Genomic DNA, 24,547 nt, shown 5'->3' with positions numbered 1-24,547 from the left:
CACAAATATGGCTCATGCAAAAGAATCTTTCTAAAGGAATTCAAGGAGACATAGAATACGATGATTACTAAATGAATTAATATTCCTTATCATTATAATTTCTCAACTGTAATCTTGTATATGTCAGTTAAAGCTACTATCATGTACTAAAGTCAGGAATGAAGATGTTCATTATTTCTTACAAATATTGTTTTTTATATTCTTTAGAGCAGAGAAACAGCCTGGTCTGTGCTGTTGTAGCTGAAGTCTTAATAAATACATCTTGATGGTTCTAGATGGTATTTCATAGCCCCTGATATACTTTTCTATACCCCCGATCATTATGGTTGGGTGACATATGATATTACCCCTATGCATTCTGATTTGTCCCGTTCCATGAGCATTTATGTCTAACAGAGATTTTACTTTTGTCTGTTACTTCCATGACTACAACATTTACAAATATATCTAGGTATAACTATTGATTAGATTTGTTTGTGGTTGATCAAAGCCAGTGGATATAAACAGAGCTTTCAGTAGCCATTGTAACATAATTTCCGTTTTAGATAAAAGGATTTAAGTCTGATTCTGACTCATCTTTGTTGAGTACTGCTGATTAAAGTATGAAATTTTAATGTTTGTAAACCAATCAGTGAGATCATAGTATTGTCTAGCTCAGTCATTCACTCGGACAGATTTAAAAGCTAATCCACTATGTCGGTATATAATCCCTCTAGCTAAGTACAGGGTGCATATCAATTAACGGGTTTTGTCTGAATGTGTCCAGGCAGGGTGTAGGGGTGTATTAGGGCCGATTTGTAAATACTAAGCTATGTATAAGATATGTAAGTCATTGTGGGGTGTATATACTTTACTATGTAAGTCATTGTGAGGGTTATCAATGGAATTTACAGAGATACCGATATAGTCCCCCACATTTGTAAACATTACACGACAACATGGATGACAATATGGACACCCCCGTGGATGATTTGTCCGAGGATTGTTCGGAAGATGAATTGGTAGATAAGTTTATTTATTGATAATTTATAATTGAGAATTAATGTGTTGTCTACTGTAGAAACAGTGAAAATATTGGTGCTAATCTACATAAAGTCAGTTTGATAATCTGTCCACCAGGTATTATAGTAATACCAGGTATGCCCATTCACTATATCCAGATTCTTAACCTTACAGTTTTTTTCAACGTAATAAAGCCTCCTGTATGGAAGTCATAGAAAAGTACCGAAAATATTTTTGTCAATTGCGTTTCGTCCAAATTTTGAGACTGATCAACAAGCAGTATGTAATTAGCCTGGTGCCTTGTGCTGCCAAGTGCACATGCACTTATTCAATGTTGAAGCATATATTGTAGCATACAAAATATAAAATGCAAAGGCATGTGTGGTTTGCTTGACATCTACTTATAGATGATTCAAAAGTGATTACCAAAAGTGATGAGATGGCCACTTAAAAATCACAATGGTTATCCTCTGCACACACAAGTCAAGGACTTACAATACATTCTATTGAGCATGTCTCCTTGTTTTTACTATCTATTGAATGGGGACGCAGTTGCTTTAAGTAGTTTGGATGCTCTGACATATTTCCACTAGCCCTCCACCTCTGGATTGCGTCTTTGAATCCCATGTGGCAAGTATACCGATCGTAGGTTGGTGGTTTTTCTCTTTGTACTTCATCACTCTTTCATTACCTTAAATGTAAAACATATAACCATACTGAATCAAGCAGTAAAGAGTAGCCCTCATTTGTATCTATGGTTAACCAGATTGGCCTATATGAAATGTATATTATTTCTCTAAGAGTGCTTACATGATAAGTGTGTAACTTATTTTTTTTTTATCAAGAATGTAGTGAAATTTTGAAATTCTCTCATAAACTAAGCAGTCATTAACCAGTTAACTGTGGAGAGGTTAGGCTATGCCTGCTGCCTGATCCAGAATTAAATATTTTAATTTAATAAAAATATTTTGAAATGAAAAAAAAAAATGAAAAAAAAAAGTCATTAACCAATATAGAGCCCTGTGATTGGTCCTGTAGCATCCTGATGTGAAGAACCACATGTTTAGTTCAAGTTATAACAACTATATACCTTCAATATCAGAGGGGTCTCACTTTTAAAAGGTTTCATTTGACATACAACTGGTATTAACAATAATCAAAAAGTCTAATTGGATATTTGTACTTTATCGTGCTTTGATGAATGACTATCAAGTTTGTCCACATTGATGACCTTGACCCTGACCTTGACCCGAAATTCTAGTGGATGATTTTGTACTAGAGCAGCATCCTGGAATAACAGCACCAGTGTTTAAGTTTTCATCAAGAAAATTGCAGTGCTGAAATAACCCTGAGGAAAAGGCTATACACATGCTTCAAATATATGATTCTAGAACCTTAAGTACTTTCATTTTAATGAAAATGATTAAACATTAAAGAGATCTGCTTTAGAGCTGAATAAAAACTAGATGCCAATGATTAATACATATAGGTTTACAACTGAAATGCCTCATGAATTAGGTAAAGGGGAGTAACTCCTACCTACTTACTATATCTAAGAGAGAAGGTTATAGATCTTGCACCTTGTAATCCAGATAGCTTTAGATCTGTCCACTGGTGAGAAAAAGTAGAGTTTGATGTTCAGGATTCCACTATTGTATAGTAACAGATATAAAACTGATAGCCGGTAGGATTAATGTATGTCTACAAACTAAGGTGGAATTCTTCTGTGTCATTGTCCTCCAACAGATCCATGTACACCTGTTATTATAGGTATACATTCAAAACTCTATGTATCTATTAAGATCATACAATTGACAAGGTAAAAATGGTCTCTGTAGCCAAGTAGTCTTTTTTACACTGGTAAAAATGTGATATAAATTACTATTTAGGATGCTTAGAAAGTGCTCATAATAATTAAATAGCTGATATTTATACAAAGATTGTAGCTCATTTGGCTTGTTTTGTTGAATGTCTTATATTGGGGAGTGTGAAATAGGTCAGTGAAGTTTAAGATCAGTAAGTGATTCGGCTACCATAATATTTATTTTACTATACCACTATCACCATTTCATTCAAACTTTTCTGTGTAATATTATACATTATACTGATCCCCCAGTTTGTATTTTCTCCCTACAGGCAGCTTGTGTATAGTTTTCTCCCTCTCCAGGTAAACAGATGATAATGGAGCACCTTATCATCGCTCATTTTTGGTCAGTGTGGACAGGACCTTCCCTAGATTTGTTTGCCCTGTAACATTGTAGGTTAACATTGTCTCATAGACCACACAAACTTGACCAAAACACCTTGATAACGGTAACAAGACTACAAACTTTGAGTTGTAGATCTGGGTGTTGATGTGTTTCAAAACAATTTAATCTTTGTTGTGCCAACCTTTCATCATCACATGTAAATGTCTGTCAACTGTTTGGAGGGTAAATGGTTGACTGAAAACAGCTCAGCAGGTCCTGAAGTTCAGTATTTCAAATCAGATTTAAAGTTTAATATTTAAAAAAAAAAGAGGGGGGGGGGTAAAAAAAAGATGGAAATTGTAAAAAGTCCACCCTGTTTATACTGCCACATTTTGTCGAGGACTAATTCATTGTTATAATGAGAGATCACTGGTGATAATGTTCTATTTGACAAAAAATGAATAACATGCAAATCTCATTCTGTCACCTTAAAGTTTGTTGTATGTATTCTGTCTAGTATATTAAATGGTATCTGCTTGCTTGTGTTTGATAAGGAATATTATTCAATTTCAAAGCATGTGGCAGATGGCAGTATGCAATGATGACTAAAAAGGAGAAATCTATTTTGAGGTTTAAGTTGGCAGTATGTGAGGGTGGCAGTACATTATCAGGGGGAGATAATTCTAGGGGACACTGCATATATGGTTATTTAAAGCAATTAAAAGCATATGACTGTTTAATATCAAAAGGTAGATTCAGTAAAAGGGTCAAGCTTATTTAAGTTTGAATCTTGCCAGGAATGGTCCTGTACAAAATGGCATTATTTAAAAAGGTAGATTTAGTGAAAGGGTCAGGCTTATTTAAGTTTGAATCTTTCCAGGAATGGCATTACATATCATAACTCTACTGGCTGCAATTTAATATAAAGGTAGAAATCAGTAAAAGGGTCAGGGTTATTTAAGTTTGAATCTTACCAGGGATGGTCCTGTACAAAATAGCATTAACATATCATATCTCTACTGTCTGTTATATGTGGGTGAGGGGGGGAGTGGTGTTAGGTCTGTCCCATTGTGTCCTGTACCATTCATATATCACATGAAGAGGAGGAACATTAATATCTAAGTTCTATATTATAGTTTTACCTGTACCCTTTACTTTGATTTATTATAAGTAAAGGCCTTAAAGGCCGTTAAGTTTTATTGGAGTATAAATATTACAGGTATTGTTTTTGGAGCCCCTACACATTGATCCTCTGGCCGCCCAACTCTTGACTGATAGTAAAAGTAAACAGCACAGGTCAAGGATTACATTCATTAGTGGACATTATAAACAATGTAGTGGTCACTTACTGTTGGTCAATAGGGAGTACTGGTCAGTAGTCATACCTGTGGTCGATGGACAGATATCACTTGCAATTTTTTTTTCTTGTCTTGATGGCTCAACTATTTGCATTTAGGGATTTTTTGGAACAACTGAATCCTTAACTTTAATCAAGTAAGTCTATCTTCTTCAATATTGGTTGCACATTTATTTCATACTGTCACAATAGAAAAATGAGGAAATGAGATAAAAGTTTTTTTAAGTTTAGAAATCAGTAGTTCATATTGCAGCTGAAGGTACAATCTTTTGAATGTATAATGTTACTGAAATCCTGACATGATTGCTTTTGTCTTAATTCATATATCTTTAGTAGGCATCTGTTTCATACTAATGTTATTAGTATAACAAAATAATTAACATGTATGAAGTGGAGAATCACCCTTTGACAATCCTAGGTGAATAAGTATGATTCTTTGAGCTCAGTAAGGCTGAGGGGGTTGAGTCTTTTCCCTTTGAGGTAGGTTGGTGTGAAAGAGCTGAAATGCTATCTCAACCCCCTCTAAAGTCGGAGGCTATGGGAAAAGAAGAGTACAGCTTCATCAACAACAAGAGTTGTGTGCCACAAGTCAGGCTCAAACTCACGACCCCGGACTTGCTGGTCCACCACTCTACCGACTGAGCTAAAGGGAAATTCCTCCTAGCCCAAAGCTAAAAGGCGACCGTTTCACTGTACAAATCTGCTACAGTAGAAAAATGTAATCAGTGCCATATTTGATATTGATAGCCATAAATAATCATCCTTGTTTACAGCCTCAATAACTTGAATTTTATGATGTAGTCAAAGTGAAAATACTTCAATTTCAACATCTGAACTTTACCTTCAAAACTTTTTGTAACATTAGACATGAATGGAATCTGGGTATGGTATAGGGTTACCAGGGAAATGACAGGCAAACACACACAGACAAAAGGCAATGACAATATCAAGATGGTTGGCCCCCTCATCCTCACTCATAAACAAGACCCAGTAGATAGGGTTGCGGGGTATGAATGGAACACACCCACGACTGTAATTGCCCTACTGAGGCGTAACCTTGACGACTACTTTGGGTAGGTCCATCCTGATACCGTATGTTAATACCACACAGCATGTGACGGATCAAACCATCATTCACGCATTATGTTGTGCTGAAATTGCTTATAGTCACCGATATGGGTATGTCCATGCAACCGTAAACTTCACGTGATATGAAGTCAACTTCTCAATTGACAGCGAGTTTCTTTCTTAAAACGTAAGCTCATCCTTAATTTGATCACAACTTATACAATCCGGGCCCTTTAATATTTCATTGAAAAATTGTGTTTACTTTTACTCCTTCTCTGGTAAATAATATTTAAACTGAAATGTAAATATAAAAAAAATCTTAAATTTCGGAAGTTTGAAATATAGCTTAATATTGTGGAGTCACAATGTCGCCTCCATTTGACATGAACTGTTTTATTACATTTAAAGCTGTTTTTAGATCTGTTCATTTTTTTCTGCTATTTTACGCCTGAAATATATTGAAATCTCTTGTGTCCATGTTGATATCCTGCTTGTCAGTAAATTATGCATTTTGTGACATTTCTAATTCAGCTGTCGTCTGCTCATATTACTACTAACATTTCTATATCAGGCACATGCTAGGGAATATTGGTTGATAAATTTCAATTAAAAAGTAATGAAGTGTTAAAAAGATTGTGCAAAAATCAATTTAGATATAATTTACCTGTTCATTGATGTTTTGGGAGGACAATGCTTATGTCGATGTAAACAAGTTGAAAATGAATGGATATGAACTCTGTCATTCAAATCAAACATTTATTTAAACTTGAAATTGGTTTTGGAGACTACCTTGTGTAATGCTAGGTTTAATAACACATGCACACTTTATCTGAAAGCTTCATATGATTTTTGAATTCCATTCTTTTTTATTCTCAAAATTATCCAAAACAAATTATGGAATGGTTCTAAAAAAACTTTTAGAGAAGAAAATGAATCCAGTTAAATGTATTATTTAAAAAAAAGTTAGTTGTAAAATTGCTCAACATCTAAATCACATGTACATCCATAGCCACCATTCCTCCATCCAATGATTAAGTGCAAGATTCATCGATGTCTAGACCATATATGGGCCTAAGCTATAATTAGCCTCATTGATGATGCCTAAACCATAGAGCGTCATCTCTAATGCCTTTACCAAAAAGGCCTTAGCTATAATACTGTACCATAGAGCCTTATCACTAACACCTTAACCATATAGCCACAATTGTAAATATGTTTGAACAGATCTGATGTTGAGAAGAGTGAATATTCGCATCTTGAGGAGCTATGAACACAATGAAATAAAAACCTATTGTGTAGGAGAGCTCTCCAGGTGTTAGTGTAAAACAATACTTCTGTTTGTAATTGTATACCAAAGAATTTGATGGACAGACTGACTATTTATTTCAAAGTGACACACAACAATAATTTACAAAAATGGTATTCATATTTCAATAATTCTATAAACATTTTTCATTCAATTTAAAAAAAATTCAATTTGAGATCTGCAGGGAATTATTACATAATTTCCAACTATGTCAATCAACTAATTAATTAGTTCCATGATTTTAAATATTTTGATTTTAATTTATATGATGAAAGTAAGAGATCCACATATCATCACTTGTTTGGTCTTCAAATAATAAATAGTTGTTGTCAGAAATATTTTTCCCTCTCACTGATTTTGACAGTATATTGTTTCATAGAAGAATGTGTTTTATTCCAGATATACTTAGGATATTGAAAAGTAGATAAACTTGACGTATGATACAGATACCTATTAGGTATTTTTTTGTAGTAACTTATTATATTAAGACATTTTGAGAGGTGCTGCTGTGTTTTAATTTTGCATTTTTATATTAACATTTATACAGTGAACCCACAATAATCAGGATGCCGATAGTCCAGTAAACTTGATTTCTGGACAGAAATATCAGAGAATGGATTTGGCAATTTGGACAGTTTTGACTGGGGACACAAGTGTCCGGATATCGTGGGTCCACTGTCTCATGTATTATATAATTCTTTGTCACATATGTTTTAGCCAGACTTCTTTTAAAATTGTTAATTTTGAATTTCATTTCTATCTTAACAGCTGATTGGCTGCTACGATTACCAGGAGAGGACCAAACTCCGAGCTGCCATTAGGGAGCTGCAGGACCCCAATAACTGTGGAATCAAGACTTACTCCTTCAGCCAGAAGTACAGACGTAAATCAGGTTCTAGTTCCTCTCCAGTAGGCTCGCCATCTCCTTTGTCAAAATCTCCTCGTTCGCCTAAAACTTTTGCTTGGCCAAAATCACCACAAGTGCTACAAAAGGAGTTTGCTGCTAAAAGATCTTCATTGTCATCACCGAGGAATTCCTCTGCCTTGAAATCCTCACTTCAGTCGGCAAGAACTTTCTCTTTAAAATCTGCACTTCAGACTCTGAAGAATCTTTCTTCGTTTAAATCTCCACCTTCTTCACCGAAGAATCTTACATCTCCTAAATCTTCTCTTCTTTCACCAAAGAGTAAGTCTTCATCGAAATCGCCGCTACCCTCACCAAAGCTTTTCGTGTATCCTAAATCTCCTTTACATTCTCCTAAGAATACTTCTTCCAATTCCCCACTTTCATCGCCAAAGGGTTTCTTTTCACGCGGTAAGGACAGAGGAACTGATCCATCCTTATCTAAGCAATGTCTTCAATCTTCTATAGACAAAGGCGATGTTCCAAAGAAAGAGAGGAAGTTATCATGGAGGGATGCTATGAAGGATGTCATTGAGCGACAGACAAAGCGAAATTTAAAGAGGAGAGAGAGAATGTCAAGCAGTTCTTCAGATGGTGTAGGAGGTTCAAGAGGTGCAGATAATGTACTTGATTCCAGTCCAGTCAGTAAAACATTCAAAAGCTACCTGTTCGCCGGAAATATAAGCAGTCACAAGGGGGACGGAGATCTGCTGCATAGCGAGAGCAATTTGAGGAAAAAGTTCAGACTAAAGTCTGATGGTTCAGACTCGGAGACAGACAAACAGGATGCTAGCTTAACAGCAAGTGTGTACAATAACCGCTGGTCTCACCTGAAGTCAGATGAGACTCGCACCAAGTCTAGTCCCAGGAGTTCTCAGTTATCTGTTAAAAGTGTAAATGTACAAGACACCAGTTCATCGGCAGGGAAGAGGCTGAGACTGAAGTCAGATGGACCACCGCCTAATTCTTCCTCACATCAGGTGGCTAACCACCGACCCGACGACAGTTTGTCAGAGACTTCCTATTCAGTCCGAGCTACCACCTGTAAGAGTGCTGACTCAGGCTATAGTTCAGCATCTGGTCGATCACAAAAGGATAGATTAGAAGAGGAGTCTGATAAAATATTGCCCGCAGAAAGCTATAAGGTGAGGATAGCTCGGTATAGATCTCCCGAAATTCAACAGGAGGAATCACAGAGATATATCAGTAAAACCGTATGGCGATCGACCCTCCAGGAAGGCTGTGATGATTCTGTGTTTAGGATGGATACAAGTCCGTCTGAGCATCTCACCAGGAAACCACCACGGTCTCAAAGGAAAATGTTTCGAATGAAATCTGATGAAAACTTGCTTGATGATTCGGTAGACAAGGAGAAAAATTCACATGAATCAAGTGGTGAAATCCGTGTTTCTCCAGCTGAACGTAGAATGTTACGGGGGAAATCAGACAGTAACTTACTGTCCTCGCCCTTGACCACACGAACAGTAAATAGGGCGTCAGTCATGGATAGTGAACGAGATCAAGCACCGTTGTTTATAAGACGGGCGGAGAAAAACTCTAAAATCACTGATCCACGGTACGGATTCACAAGAAAGTCACGCAGTTCAGAGAATGGCTTCAGTGACACTGGTAGTTCAAAGGTCAAGGTCAGAGATTCCAGTCCTTCTGGGTTAAGTTTAAAACTTGACCGATCCATTTCCTCAGACAATGGTCAGCCTGATAGTCCTTCTCGTCTCCGGCTCCAGGAAAGGATGCGACGACGTGTGTCTGAGTCAGACGTTTTACGAGATGTAGAGTCGTCTTCTCTCGACATAGATGTGGATAGAAACTTTGAATCAGCATCAGAGGTGGAGACTGCAATTCTGACCTTGCAGGATCAGGTAAGAATCAAGAGTATGGGTTATCAAAAACCAACTTAATTTCGCTGCGATTGACTTTAGTGTTTTCATATTTACTGACTCTTTCACAGTCTTTTTTGTTGAATGATTTAAACTACTGTACCTTCACTGTAAATTTTTTTTGTGGCTATTCATTTTCATGATTTAGTGCTCATGAAAATGCAATATTCAATACCACGTGAAAATAAGTTAATTTGGTTTAAAATAATCTCATAATGATATCAGAAATATCATAAAATTTGAGTTTACTTCTATTACTTTGTAATGATAAATTTTGTTTGATAATTAAATCATGCATACACTACTTTTGAAAAAATTGAGAAAAAAAAACTTTAATGTTAAAATGTCTTGATAGATTTGAACTATCAATTGAAAGTATTGAATTAGAAAAGTCAGAATAATTCAAAACACTTGTTAACACTTTTTTTGACTAATAATTCACCTTTGGCAGTTCAGTTTCTTGATCCACATGAAAAAACAAAATGAAATAACCTTTAGTGTATTACATGTTGGCCTAGATAACTTTGATATGAGTTTGATTCAGATAGTTTACATAATCTAAACAGTTTATCGATTAAATCTACTCAAGTATTTAAAGAATGGCATCAGTTTTCAAACAGTTACTACATTGTTGAAAATTAATGTTCCAACGTCTGCAGTTTTGTAACCAACTGGAAACCTTCGATTTGTTTACTTCACTGCTGCCCTTTCTTTTTGTATTATAATGATACAACTCGTAACCGGGTGATATATTACATCCAGTCTGAAGTTGACTTATTCACCCCTGAAATTTCATAATGGACTGCTCTTATCATTGATTTAGAAGAGCCTAAATGCGTCTTCAGGGATGAATGCGTTAATTTCTTCTGCTGTTTTGTTATTTATAACTATTTGTGATGGAAACTACGTTTGGAAGCTATCAGTTTAGGTTTAAAAAATCTATGGTTGTGATGTTGGATTTTATACACAGCCTTGTACTAACAAGTAAGTTTGGATTTTGTTTGTAAGTTTAATCAATTTTTGGTTTGATGATAATATAAAGACAATTTTCATCTGTAATTTTATAGGGACATGCAGTGTATATAATACTAGACCCATAACTGAATGTCAATCTGATGACTTTGCCAATAAGCTCAGCAAAATGCAAAATATTTGTTAGACTGAAGTTAGATCAAATACTGTTTTAAGTGTTTTGTTTAATACTTCTCTATAGCTTTAATGGTCAGGTTTTCATTTTTTTAATTCATCAATCAAATTGTGTTGAGTACTATATGCATAAAATTGTGAACATAATGTGCTCTCAGAGTGATCTCCCCTTATCTCTACCAGAGTTTGATGGGTGGGACATTTTGAATGGTTAGATATAACTCACCACCTCATTATTTGATATCACAATTTCTGTCACTATTTAGAATCTATCAACTTGGGGAGGGATACAGGCCATTTGGGCTTCATTATCTTGATACAGATCACTTCATTGATTGGCATTACCGGTATTTTGCTATGGAAAATTATGTTGATAGCTGCAAGAGTTATTATAGACACTGTACAGTTTTACCTGTGGTAGCTAGGGAGAGCTCATTCATATGTTCTAGTGTATTAGTAGAGCAGATCATTGATATCAAGGTCAGATTTGTGATTGCATTTTGTTTCAAGGTCAGATTTGTGATAAGTCAAGTTTCAAGGTCAGATTTCAGATTAAAATTTGTGTCAAGGTCGTTTACTTTTTATTTCTATTCTTATTTATTTGTATTTAACAATAATGATTCTGTTTCCCAGTTAAAGCTGTGTACAGACTTTTCCGAGAGGAGAAAGATACGAGCCGCAGTACGGAAGCTCAGAGAGCGAAAACAAGGTAGGTAACTCTAGTAACTATAGATCAAATATTTTTTAAGCCTTTTTCAGTAGAATTTGAAACAAATAATTCATTTCAGGACAAAAATTACAGCGACATCAACAATTTGGGCAGCTCTATGTTTGATCTTGGTTAAAAGATGGTATTCCAGCTATCTATGTCCTGTTTACTGTGGATACAGTACCGTAACCATAGCAATCACCTTTTAAGGTTAAGCATTCCAAAACAATTTGACCTTTTGCTGAAAACATTGGATGTCAAATGATTCATTAATTGTCCCCTCTACTGTTATATTGAACTGAATTATACGCGTTTCTTTTTGGCTCAATTTCTGTTATGGTTTTTCCTTGGTTTAAAAAGAAAAGCAAAAACGGATTCTTGATTCCATAGAATCTTCTGTCACATAGACATTTTGCAGGATGTACAGAATGAAAAGACTTGATTCCATAAAGAATTTTGTCACATAGACATTTTGCAGGATGTAGAACAGAATGGAAATTTGCCATTAAATTCATATGTTGTCATCTATTAGTCTGGCAGGTCATAGAGATCCTATCTTGTACCCATCAGATATTGTGTGACCAAAGTCAATAGCGACTTCATCCTGTTAGTTGATGAAGATGATGATGCTCACAGTACTTTAAAAGAATTTCTCGTCATCTTCATGATGTGTCTGCAGATTCTGTGATAACATCTTTTTACCCTACATTTTATTCATGTAGACAAACCAGGTGTCAGTTTGGCATTCTTGTCGGCTAGATAAGGTCTAAATAAGGTCTACAACTCTGTTATTTCACACAATTACACGGAGGAAATCGAGGAAATCAAGTTGAGAAGTACCCTGTGAAAGGAGACCATATATATATATTAATAATTTTACATGAATAAATTTTACTTTGAATTCTATCTGATGAAGGGATACAAAGTGTATCACAAATAGATGATAAAGCTACTAACATATCCGGTTACTCCAATAATGTAATGTTTGTGTCGAGTGACGCGAAATATTTGGACACTTATTTCTGAATGACCTTCTCACCTCTGTGCTACAAAGTTACAGTATCGCTTTCTCTCCAGGTGAAAAATTCACAGGTGTGGTTATAGTTTTATATAAAAGTTCAGAAATACGAATTAAATGAAAGTCTGACCTGTTATTGGCCAGTTGGCTTTTCTCTTGGTGCTGTATAATAAGTCTTTTGTCGTGATGCGGATGTTTACTGGAAATGAATTCGGGAAATGGATACGAAATGTTTCCATGTGGAAATAAAAAAAGTAGACGGGAATGATTTCCTACTTAAAAATAGATTAAAATGTAGAAAAAGTGTTCAGCACAATAAAAATAATCACAATATACTCCATTGTGAAAATAGTGAAGGATTCTGGGAAAGTTTTATCAACAATGTTTACACCAGTGGTTTTGGTTACTATGGAAACAGATATTCAATAAAGTAACTCCTTACAAACTTAATGCAATCTTATAGTATATAAATGTTTTTTTTTCTGATATTTTTTCTTTCAACTGAAATATGTTTTTTAAATCATAATAATGACATTCATAGCACAGGTACCCTTTAATTTTAAAATGCCTCTCGAGTTTTGTCGGTGTCATTGAACTGATTTCAAGGAAGAACAGCAAAAGAAGTGATATTTTATGGTGTCTGTATTCATAAGCATCATCTATTCATGGAGTTTCTTTCATGGAATTGCGTAAAAATTTTAATTCTCCTGAGATACTGTTCTTTCAGATTGCTCTATAAATCCAAGATGACTACCACAGCAGTCATTTTTAAACATCAAAACTTGGTATAAATTATTCTGACCATATTTTGTTACATTTTAAAGTGCCCTGCATAGAGAAATAATGGTATTCAGAACCGATATATTACAGCAGTGTGAAGTACAATGAACCCTGGATAATCTGACACTTGCGCCCCCAGCCTAAATCATCCAGATTGCAAATTTTGCAGATTGCTGAATTCCGTCTACTAATTATTAAGATAATAATAAAATCCATTCCCTGATATTTTTGTTCAAATATTGAGATTTCCGGACTATTGGTGTCCGGATTCTCCTGTGTCCACTGTAGTCCTGGTAGCCAAACAACCAAAAAGACCATTGACTTGTTTAGAAAACATTGAATTCAATCAATAGGTTTGTACTCTCTTATATACTTGACATATATTTATATATGTTTTATGAAATCATAAAAAGGACTTAAGGTTCAGCTAAAATTTACATTTTAATACGTTTTAAGAAAAAATCAAAGAAAAGAGATTCAAAAGGCATTTTTTATGAATATTTCACGGATTAGACATGGCTTTAGATTTGTATTACAATGAGGGGTAAATAAACTTTAAGCCCTATCATACAAAAATTTACATTTAACGTGTGGCTTTAACACAGTGGGGGACATTTGACGACCTGTTTACATTCTTATCCATATGAAATGGATTGACGACGTTTGTAATCCACACATACTGATTTCCTTAAGATCGGCACACTGAACAGAGTCCCCCTGTCTAATACAAATTTATTCTCCATATTATGGCTTCCGTTAATTTATTCCGACTTTGTAGCATGTTGAATATGTCCTTTTCTACCTCTGTATAGTATGCGGTACAGGATTTAGTAAACACATCAAACAGTTGGGAAACTGAGCATAGCCAAGAATGAAACATGCCTAATATACCTTAAAATCTCTAGTTTACTCAGTTTTGTGTAGACTCTATGAACTTTTCAGTACATATATAAAGGATATAGCAGATTTTGTGAATGTACTTGAGATCTTTTAAAGTTATATATATGTTTGATTGAATACATTTACTTTATGAAAAGAATACTAGGTCAGTATGTCTTCATTTACATATTTATGGTTTATTTGCATTATCACCACAAAACATGATCAAGGTCAATGTGTACGGAGCGTTTACACGGATCAGAGATTTTGAGTTAGGTCTGCATACAAATCAGTGTCGTGTGACAAGGTCGGCTTTGTAATGCATGTTCAGGTATATCATGCAACTATATTAAGTTCTGCAAAAGAGTTCCACTTTCAAACTGTTGGCACACACCTGCATCAAGGTCATGTGAACTTCATTATGTTTTGGTGCAGCATTGGGGTCATCCTTCCTTCCATCTACTTTGGCATCAATATTTCTCTTTTACCTCTGAAGACATATTTAGGCTCTTCTATGTCAAGACTAGACCATTAGACTAGACCAGTCCATTATAAAAAGTTTATGGGTGAATGAGTTAAAATAGTTTTCCATAATAATAATTATATTCTAATTGCCAAGAGATGTGATGTCTAAAGGATGCTGAGGTTATAAGTTTGTTCAAATGATTGACCTTGACCTCTAAATCACTTGGACAATAAGCCTAATCAGTCGACCAGCTATTGTACTTTATTGAAGATCAAGGTCAACATTTTAAATAAAATATACTGTAAAATCTGTCTTAGTGACAACTTCTATATATAGACCACCTGTAAATGATCAGTTTCAATACTATAAGTCAACCTGCATTTAAAGACCACCAGGCTATGAAGACCAGTTGACTTTTGAATGTCCTTTTTAGACAGGTTTGACTGTCTATAGACATAGTCAGTGTGTGCTGCAATTCTGGGGCCTCGGTAGCTAAGCTCTTAAGATGTCGACACAGTTACCATAAGCCATAAAATCACCTCTAGGTCGAGAGTTCAAATCCCATGTGGGAAAATGACAGGTACTGATTGCTAGTTGGTGGTTTTTCACCAGGTACTCTGGCTTTCCTGTATTTATAAACCTGTCATGTCCTTAAATGACCCAGTGGCTTCAAATTAGTGGTGCGCGGTATTATCGGTATACCGATATATCCAGGTTCAATTTGAAAATGATACGTATCGCGGTACGATGTAGTCGTATCGGTTCACTCGGAATCATTCGGGGATTTTCCGTATATTTCCGTGAAAATTTCGTTTTTGACGGGAAATATTTTTAAAATGAGAATTTGTATAAAAATTAAAACTGAAATATATATTTTAACAACATTTCAGACAAATGTATAGGTTAAGATGGATTTTTGGGATGTTATTATACGTAGATTATGATTGATCTTGTGCTTAGTAACGTTTCAAAATGGCGACCTTCATAGGCACAAATGATAACCTCGTAAAAAATCCCAAGCAAAAGCGGTTGTATGGCAGCATTTTGGCCTTATAGTACGTAAAGGGGAAATAAATAGCAGGTAAAGCATCGCTTGATGTCGATTGTGTACGGCAATCGTTAAATGTAGTGGCGGAACAAGGAACCTGACGACTCACTTGCGTCGCCATCACCCAGCTACTGAGTCCCGTCCAGTAGTAAGTGTTTGCAAAACATCGAGCGGAAGTAACACAGACATTATCTCGCATTTTTTTAGATAAAAACAAGAATAAAAGTGATATATTGACAAAACATTTATTTCATACTCTTTTTAGGTGATTGACAGAAAAAACCATGCAATTCTTATTCTACAAAAATAATACCAAAATATCATGATACGTATCATAATACACTTATGATGTATCGTGATATATCGCGATACAAAATTTTTTGCGATACCCATCCCTACTTCAAATAGGATGTTTAGTCAATCAGTCATGCACCGATTGGAGGTATGCATGCATTTGAAATGATGATTTGATCTTTTTGAGAAATTTGATACAACCTGAACTGACCCAAATTTTATTCTATACTTGGTAACCTGCATTGACTGATGCAGGTCCTTGAGCAATGTCAAGGTCAAAAGAGATCACTTTCTCCTGCAGGGATCGGATGGACATTCCCAGAAGAAACATACTGGCTCTATATTTAACTCTGAAGCAGATTCCAATCATTATACGGTAAAGGTATCAGTTTCACTGATAAGAGAATAAAACATAACTTATAACAGCAATACATATAAAACCCATCTAATTTATTACTGTTCACTGGGTGATGACAGTTGTTCACTGTGAAATACCTGTGGCTACAGGTAAGTCATTCTTACTAACGAGGAATCAACATTGGAACAGGTGTGGAATTTTTATGGTAGTGTAATAAAGTTGTTGATCTTTATTGGAAATCCAAGTATGTATTGGAAATATAAGTATCGGCTATATAGGTTGTTGTGCAGTAATATCTATTAAAGTTTAGTATTGGCATAGCATCTCAATGAAGGTACTTAACATTGCGACCCCTTGGTGAAGATTATCACCATTGCGATGCTTTGATGAATACTGAAGCGGTTACGAACATTCAATTTAACATCAGTGATCATTTTACATAATGGTGAAGTTTCGATTTCATGGATTTTAAACCGATGGGGATTGTTTATCTCCTTTTGCACTTGTGAAGATTTCCACTGGAGAGGACCATTGGTTGCTGTCAAATTTGGATGAGGGGAACCTATAGGTATATTATTGGAGTTTCAATAATACTGCAAACCAATTAATTTTTGCGTATTCCACAAGCTAGAATTTCTGCAAAATAGTGTCTAGCATACATATAGTAGAAAGTTATAAGTCTTAATCGCCAATTAAATGGCTATGGAAAACTCATTATATGCATGTAAACACAAAAATAGGCTGGTTTATAGTTGGTTTACATCTGTAAATAATCATAACTTCAACACTTTGAACACAAGTTAGCAAAAGAAATTATCACTAAGCAATTTCATGATTTTTTTTATGAGAACAGAATCGAAGACAAAAATTCTCAGTTATTCCAGTTATTTCAAAAAGTCTGTTTCAGTTTGAAAGGATAATTTTTGTTAAATTATAATGTAGCATGAAAGAAGTCAATGCTTTTGGTGTCCTTAGAACTGCATGTTTGAAAATTTGTAAAAAATAACTTTGACTTAAAAGTAAATCATTTTGAAATTCTTTTGCTGTATCTCACATGTCTATCTGAAAGGTGTCGGTAGGAGTAAGAGGGACCTACTTATCTCCAGAAGACTATTGGACACCTTTATAAGTGTCGTATTTCTCTGATTACTGACCACTGAGAGGGGACCTGATCCATCAATACAGCCACGGGATGGTCATTGTCACACCTGTAACATATCAGACTTGTTGATTTCATTCACGCTCGGTGATGAAAGCGTCGGTTCTAAAGGTACCACCCCTCTCCCAGTGTTCACGTTCTCCGCTTTGTCCGGGACGATTTAAAGTCGCTGGCCTGTTAAATTGATTATAATATGATTACATTTTAAATGTAATCCTTACTCAAAGTATCTCTGCGATACCCTAATATCCCGCCCAAGACCTCCCCCCTTTGTCCAGCGTCGGTATATATATAAAATTCTGACCGCAGGGACAGAGGAATGAGGTTTTTGGTCCCTCAAACATGTGGTAGCTGTATATCAATTTCTGGATTATTTACGGAGTTAAGGTTCATTTTGTAAAGGTAGGATGTCATCTCAGCTATTGAAATTTTATAAGATAATACACAGGCAATATTACATGTATTTTACATAAAAAAAATATGTCTTACAGGAATTTTGAAATTCTGGTTTTGTGGTCAGTTTCTAAAATCTTCGAAAATCTATTCAGAATTTTGAAATTAATATTCAGGTCAGGATTGATGTTTTCAAAACATTTTGTGAGAGTCACTATACCTATTAGGTTACACTCAATACATTTTTAACCTGAAAGTCGGCCTGATCTTTGTAAACTGTTATGTAGTTTTATTTCATTAAAATTCCATAGGTCAGTGCTTTTTCTCAGGAATTCCATATGATAAACTTCACCATTGAGCAATTTTCATTAAACATAAATAATTAACTTGCACTTTCATAGATATAAATTTAATAATTTAATTATTCTTAAGGTATAAGTTCTTGTACAATTCCTTTTTTCCTACAAATGCATTATAATTGACATTCCATGAAAGTAAAACCATGAGAAAAATTCATACAGTTTATTAATTTATTATACATATAGTCATTTTTCCATAATTATCTATAATTGTAGATATTTTGTTGCCATTCCATGACAGTCATATATCACATCATTAGCCTAATCATCAATTAATTGTGACAAAATCTGTAAAAATTTGAGTAACACCTGATTTTATGAACTCGATCTTTTTTCTACTTTGAAAAATCTCCATAGAATTATTTAAGTGGAATGTTTCTTTGTCTACTTGAAGAAATATCTATCTTGACCTGGTGCGAATCTGTTAAAAACTTCGTCTAAATGGCAAGTGGCGCCCTCTGTGGTCCATTTATATTATTACACGGCAATAACTTTCAAAAGATGCTACAAATAATTATTTTATTATGGCCTTATAATTACATACAATGATAAAGATAAATGTATTGCAATGTCACGGTTTAGATGATCAGCATAAATGAGGCATACGCTTATACAATTTTGGCCACCTGAGCTTGGTGAAGTCTGCATCTATAAAGTGCATCATGTTCCTTATGTACATATTTCTTCAGCATTTAGATACCTTTTTGATTCTGTTTATACCTGTAAAATAATTGCACATGGTTGTGATGGCACAGTAGTTAAGGTGTCTGATATTTTCTCCACTACACCCTTCAATATCAAGATTATGATGCAATTATAAGCAGTTGTCAGGCACTGGACATAGAGCATTGGTTTTTATCTGAGAACTCTGGTCTTTCCACTGCCACTAACACCTAGCTCATCATCAGTATAAGAAATAATATCTATAAATACATTAAATGTTTCTCAATATGTAACTTTGCATTATGTATATGACTGTGTTGAGGAGATATTAAGAAGTCAAAAATCAATATGAAAATGAAAGTTTACGAAAATAAAAAAATCTGAAGTTTATAACAGACAAGTAAGCACAAACACAGTTCCATCTTGAAAAATATGCGGTTGAACATTTTGTGATTTTACCTATAAAGTTTAGAGAGAATTGACTATCAAAGGGTTGAGAATATAAACATATTGAAGAAATGACACTATACACCTTTGATCAGGTGAAGATATGACCATATCCTAGCTGTCACGTTTTCTGAAGTGATTGAAATGTATACAGTAACAAATGATTGACACATTCAGTCAAAAGGTGTATTGGGTTACACATTAAAATCTGATGTTAATTGACCACAGTTATCTCCCCTGATTACACACAACAAAGGTTTGTTTTCATTTCCTCTTATTAAAAGTGGGTGTGATTTTTTCACCTGTCACTACGGCAGATTAAATTGGCCGTGGTCTGATTGGATATTGACGTAGGTTGATGTCGTTAACTCCCAAGGTCATCCAATGTCATACGTTTGTTTGTGGTGGCGTAAGACAATGGCCTATTCTTCTTTGGTTTTTCCTATGCACATACCTGTAGTGACTATAGCAAATGTTACCATGATCGTTTCCTTTATGTCTCTGATATAAGAATCTACCATTTAACTCATCACCTCTGAAAATGCATAGACTCTTCTAAATCAAAGACTAGACCAGTCCATTAAGAAATTTCAAGGGTGAATGAGTTAATGAGAAATGTTTACAGTGTAAAAACTTTCTTTGAATTTGTTGTTACTTTTTAGCCACAAATATAAAAATGAAAATGGTTTATATGTTATTGGAACTGCTGTCCGGATAACCACAAATATTTCTAACCCCAAAATACTTTAAAGCTCTAAACCACGAAAAAGAGTACCCATCAACATTTTATGTTGGGCAGTATCTTGTTTTTGTGGGTAATTTGATGGCCACAACATACAGTAGTTAGATAAGTTGAAGAATAATAAAAAGAATATCTTCAAAATTATGGAATTTTGCTACGTTTAGAAAAAAATTCAATGTCAGTATCATATAAAAAGGCATTACCAGACTGTGTTTCTGGTATTTTGAGTTGGTATAGAGCAAGCGGTTTTAACTTGATCAACCCTGAAAACCCATTTGGACTTTTCTAAAACTAAAGCTAGAACAGCTCATTTAGAATTTCGAGGGGTGAGGAAGTTTACATTAAAGCTTGTGTAGATGACAAGTTCAAGAGGTTTAAACAAGTGAAAGGGTGATATGAAGTGTGGTGTTAACCAAGGTTATACACAAAGATCGTCTTTGAAGTTACTTTTCTATAATAGATAGATTTCATTGCCTTTTTGTTTCATCTAGATAGAAATGAAGTCTGCTATGTATATTTATAATAGATAGATTTCATCGTCTTTTTGTTTCATCTAGATAGAAATGAAGTCTGCTATGTATATTTACTTTTATATGTATTATGAATGGGTTTTCATTTACTACAAGTTGTACGTCATGTCTTCCAGCTAATAATCTTGTATATAGAATGAAAGGTTTGTGATTCTATTTTGGAAAGTCTAGTTTTGAAATTCCACCACTGTTATAAGCCTGTTTACATAGTCGACACTCGTTAGGATTAGGAGAGCGAGACTTTGTCTTATCTACGAGGATTTTCATTCCCTGTCATTTGTACCCTTTAAATCCTCGAGATTTCACACAGATTCTGGTAGCATGCTCTGAGGTGTGGCGAGAGAACCACCTTCATGAGATCTAGAGTCAACAAAAAGTGCGGTATAAATCGAGAGGAGTTCCGTCCGCTACTATTACGTAAAATAGATGAGTGTTAAACGTGAATTTTATCATGGATTACGATTCTTACTTCCGTCACCAGCTCCTTAAGATGTCGATGTCGAGAGGTAGGCACATTATAAATTCATCACTTAGACCCAATCTATCTGTTGAGGGAATTGGATGTATTTTTGTCCGGCGAAAATGTAAAGTGTTTTTCTTTTGTGATTGAGTTTAAACCTTATCTAAGTTAGATCAGGTGTTTTAAATGCATATGATGTCCTCCAAACTATTTTCTTCAGGGTATAATAAATTACAAGGATTAATCTTGAAGGTTAGGGCTTGTTGTAAATATACTGTGTTTGGTTGTCTGTTACAGCACTACAAGAGAATCTGTTCTTTCATTAAAAGAGTTTTAAAAAATGAAGTAAAAAGTGGTAAAAAAGGTTCTGGTCTTTGTCCTTCGACTCAAGAGAGGTTAGATACAGTGGAATTTTGTATTTTTTCATTTAAGGATGTACACCTCTGAGAAGTCAAAATTTTCTTGTATTAAACTTTTTTTTCTCATATAGATTTTTGGAAAAAGGAGTTCATACCATAAAAGAAAATGGAATAAAAAACATATGTCCGTGTGCTCGTTTTTGAGCTTTTGTCACTCAAAGATACCTAGTTGACAAAATATTGGATTTTATGGGAATTTTGCCGTTTTGACCATATAAGATAGAGATTAAAGCCATAATTTCCTAATGAGGTGTTTGATATGTATGAATGTTTGTAGAATTCATTTTCTGGTAGTCTTTTTTTAAAAATATACCAGATTTTATCAATTAGACTAATATTTTTTCTCAGAATAACAACATATGCTACCCCTACCCCTTAATTTTGAGCTACAAAATGCACCATTTTCAGCCATTTTTGCCAAATTTAACCCTTTATAGAAAAAGTTCTGGTATTAAACTTTTGTTATTATTTTGCATATCAATAGGAAAACGGCTGTTCTTTCTAAATCAGGAAGAAAAATTGGGGGTCCGTGTGCTTACTTTTTTGCTCCATTTGAATTTTTGTTATTTTTCAGTATTTTAGAGTTAAAAATAAAAGTGCCCAAATTACCATTAAATGTTAAAATAAAGTCACAAAAGTGTATCAATACACATATAAATGCTCAATATTTTAATAACTACGAACCTAGTAACAATTTGCAGCAAAAATTAGCTCAATACAGCTAAAAATGCTGGCGCAGTGATGATTTAAGTAAAAGCAATTTCAGTAAAAAATGGTAAAACTGTGGCACTACTTGAAGCGAAAAAAGACACAATTTCAAAATGGCCGCCAAATGGGCCATTTCTTAAAACCCCCGTATAAAAAATTCTCCTAAAAATAGAAATGTAATTTTTTGACAAAATTTGCATCTGGCAACTTGCTACAGATACTGATAAATTGTATTCGAAAATCTCAAAACTTCTTTGATCTATGTTGAAACGAGACTTCAACGGGACTGAAACCTCAGAAGAATACAACCTTAACTTGGAGGTGTTACTTTACTTGATTTATTGTTGATGTTTATCCTAGATTCTGCACTTTCTTAGATTTGTAATAATCTGAGTTTACAAAGGACAAAAGTACATTGAATACAATGCAAACAGAAGTTGGTGCAGCTAGGATGGGATGCCAAGACTGGGCATTATATTGATCCAAAGAATATCAAAACTATCAACAAAATTAAATTTATAGTCAACAACATCTCTAAATTCTTATTGTTAAATCAGGGGGAGGTAATCTAGTAAGAATTGTGAAGGTCAGTCTCTTTCTCTATCAGTCTATTTCTATGCAATATCTTCCTGGACAAAAACTGCCGAAGAGTTACTATTTGTCTGTGATAATATGGGGGTATGAGATCCCAAAACGATGTGGGTAAAGTACAATTTACCATCAATTAGTCCCACCAACCGGTGTTTATGACATTATCATTTGATGTGATCTTTGTGATATCATAATCACTGGAAGGTGGGACTAGTTGACAGTGAAACGTATATTACTTGCATCGTTTCGGGATCTTGAAACCCGTGTATTATAGCTAGCTCCACTAGCTGACTACTAGAGTCGTAAGTACTATACACTATATACCTCTAGGTCTTGCTCCCTTATTTAGATTGTTAGAAATAACAAATGACTGAGTGTCAGGGTACCAAACAGTTCTGCCTCGTAATGTTGCCAATGTCAGAATTAGCACACTAGGTTTGAGATCGCGAGGAGACACGGCAACAGGTGCTTGCCCTTACACAATGGTATCAGCATACCCAAATCAATATTTACACTTACGTAACAAATTAGATCTAGCTAGATTTAGAGTCCCCTTATGTGAAGGTACATACTGATCAAACATTCAATCCATTTAAACTGAACTTCTGCGACACCGTTAGATGTTTCGCTGTGGAGAGCTACTCCATTGAGCTGAGAACTCTCAAGATGTTGGAATTCTAATGTCATAAAAACTGACGTTTTAAGTTAGGGTTTAAGAATATGATACCCCTCTATTGCAATTATAGTCCTATTGCTACTTAAAAGACCTGAGTCAGAGTCAGCTCAGTAATTATATATCATAGGTGTATGTACAATTCAGCGATATCTTAACCTAGCGTCCTGCATTTCAAAAATCATCTCATATTTGGTAATGGTCCCATGGTCAAATGGTTAAGGTGTCTGATCCTTCACTCCTGTGGAGTAAGCTAAAATGTATGCCTATAAAGCATATTATGTTGGGTGGTGGCTTTTTCTCAGAATGCTCCAGGTTTTCCCCAACATTTAATATATTTTAGTAAGACTGGCTGTTAATAGGATGTAAATCATAAACTAAAGAGTTTTGAAAATTATAAAATGATTCATTCTGACCATAATCTGCGGACTGTCAAAGTGATAAAAATGGAGGTTTTGTTACAATAAGTATGTCATGTATTGAGCATAGTGGACTTAAAATTAGAAATGATCTGTAGGACTTGCAAAACACAAATGTTCAGTTGTTTATCAGAAAGTCATTTCTTAAAATTCAATTTGTAATGAGAATTGAGTCCTAAGTTTATACATGCATATGTCATATCATGATTATTTGTTGAAGATATCCCCCAGAGTCTGTAAATGTCAAAGTGCTAATACACAACCTTCACCAATATACCATTACCTTTTCAAATGTTCACAATAAAAAATGCCAATTCTATATGTGAGAAATTTAAATAGTGTTTATTGCATTTTAATAGCATTGTTGGTTATAGGAATCAAAGTTTGAGTAACTGTATGTAGTGAGCAGATAAAGTGATTTTACCGGGGACTCTAGCCTGTATTTGTATTTAGTTATAAAGAGGGACATACAAATATGATTTAATATGCTTGTTGTACTTATGTCTTACATAAGAGGTTCAAGTGTACAGAAGAACTTTACAGTCTTATGTCAAGGCATCTC

General features: G+C 34.6%; 1 protein-coding gene across 2 annotated transcripts in view; it reads left to right on the top strand.

Annotated features, from left to right (window-relative positions):
• Positions 1-859: 859 nt before the first annotated feature.
• Positions 860-24,547, top strand: part of LOC138331486 (uncharacterized) — a 133,814-nt gene continuing 110,126 nt past the window's right edge. Inside the window, exons 1-3 of one of the 2 annotated variants that reach the window (XM_069279153.1) lie at positions 860-1,001; positions 7,691-9,706; positions 11,504-11,579. In XM_069279153.1, the coding sequence (XP_069135254.1) occupies positions 939-1,001; positions 7,691-9,706; positions 11,504-11,579 (2,155 nt within the window). In that variant the 5' untranslated portion in view covers positions 860-938. The remainder of the gene's footprint in view (positions 1,002-7,690; positions 9,707-11,503; positions 11,580-24,547) is intronic. The other variant, XM_069279154.1, reaches the window with a different exon arrangement.

The sequence above is a fragment of the Argopecten irradians genome, chromosome 9 (genome assembly GCF_041381155.1).
Source record: "Argopecten irradians isolate NY chromosome 9, Ai_NY, whole genome shotgun sequence".
Classification (NCBI taxonomy): Eukaryota; Metazoa; Mollusca; class Bivalvia; order Pectinida; family Pectinidae; genus Argopecten; species Argopecten irradians.
Note: the sequence above shows the minus strand (reverse complement) of the source record. Positions and strands in the feature narration are given on the sequence as shown.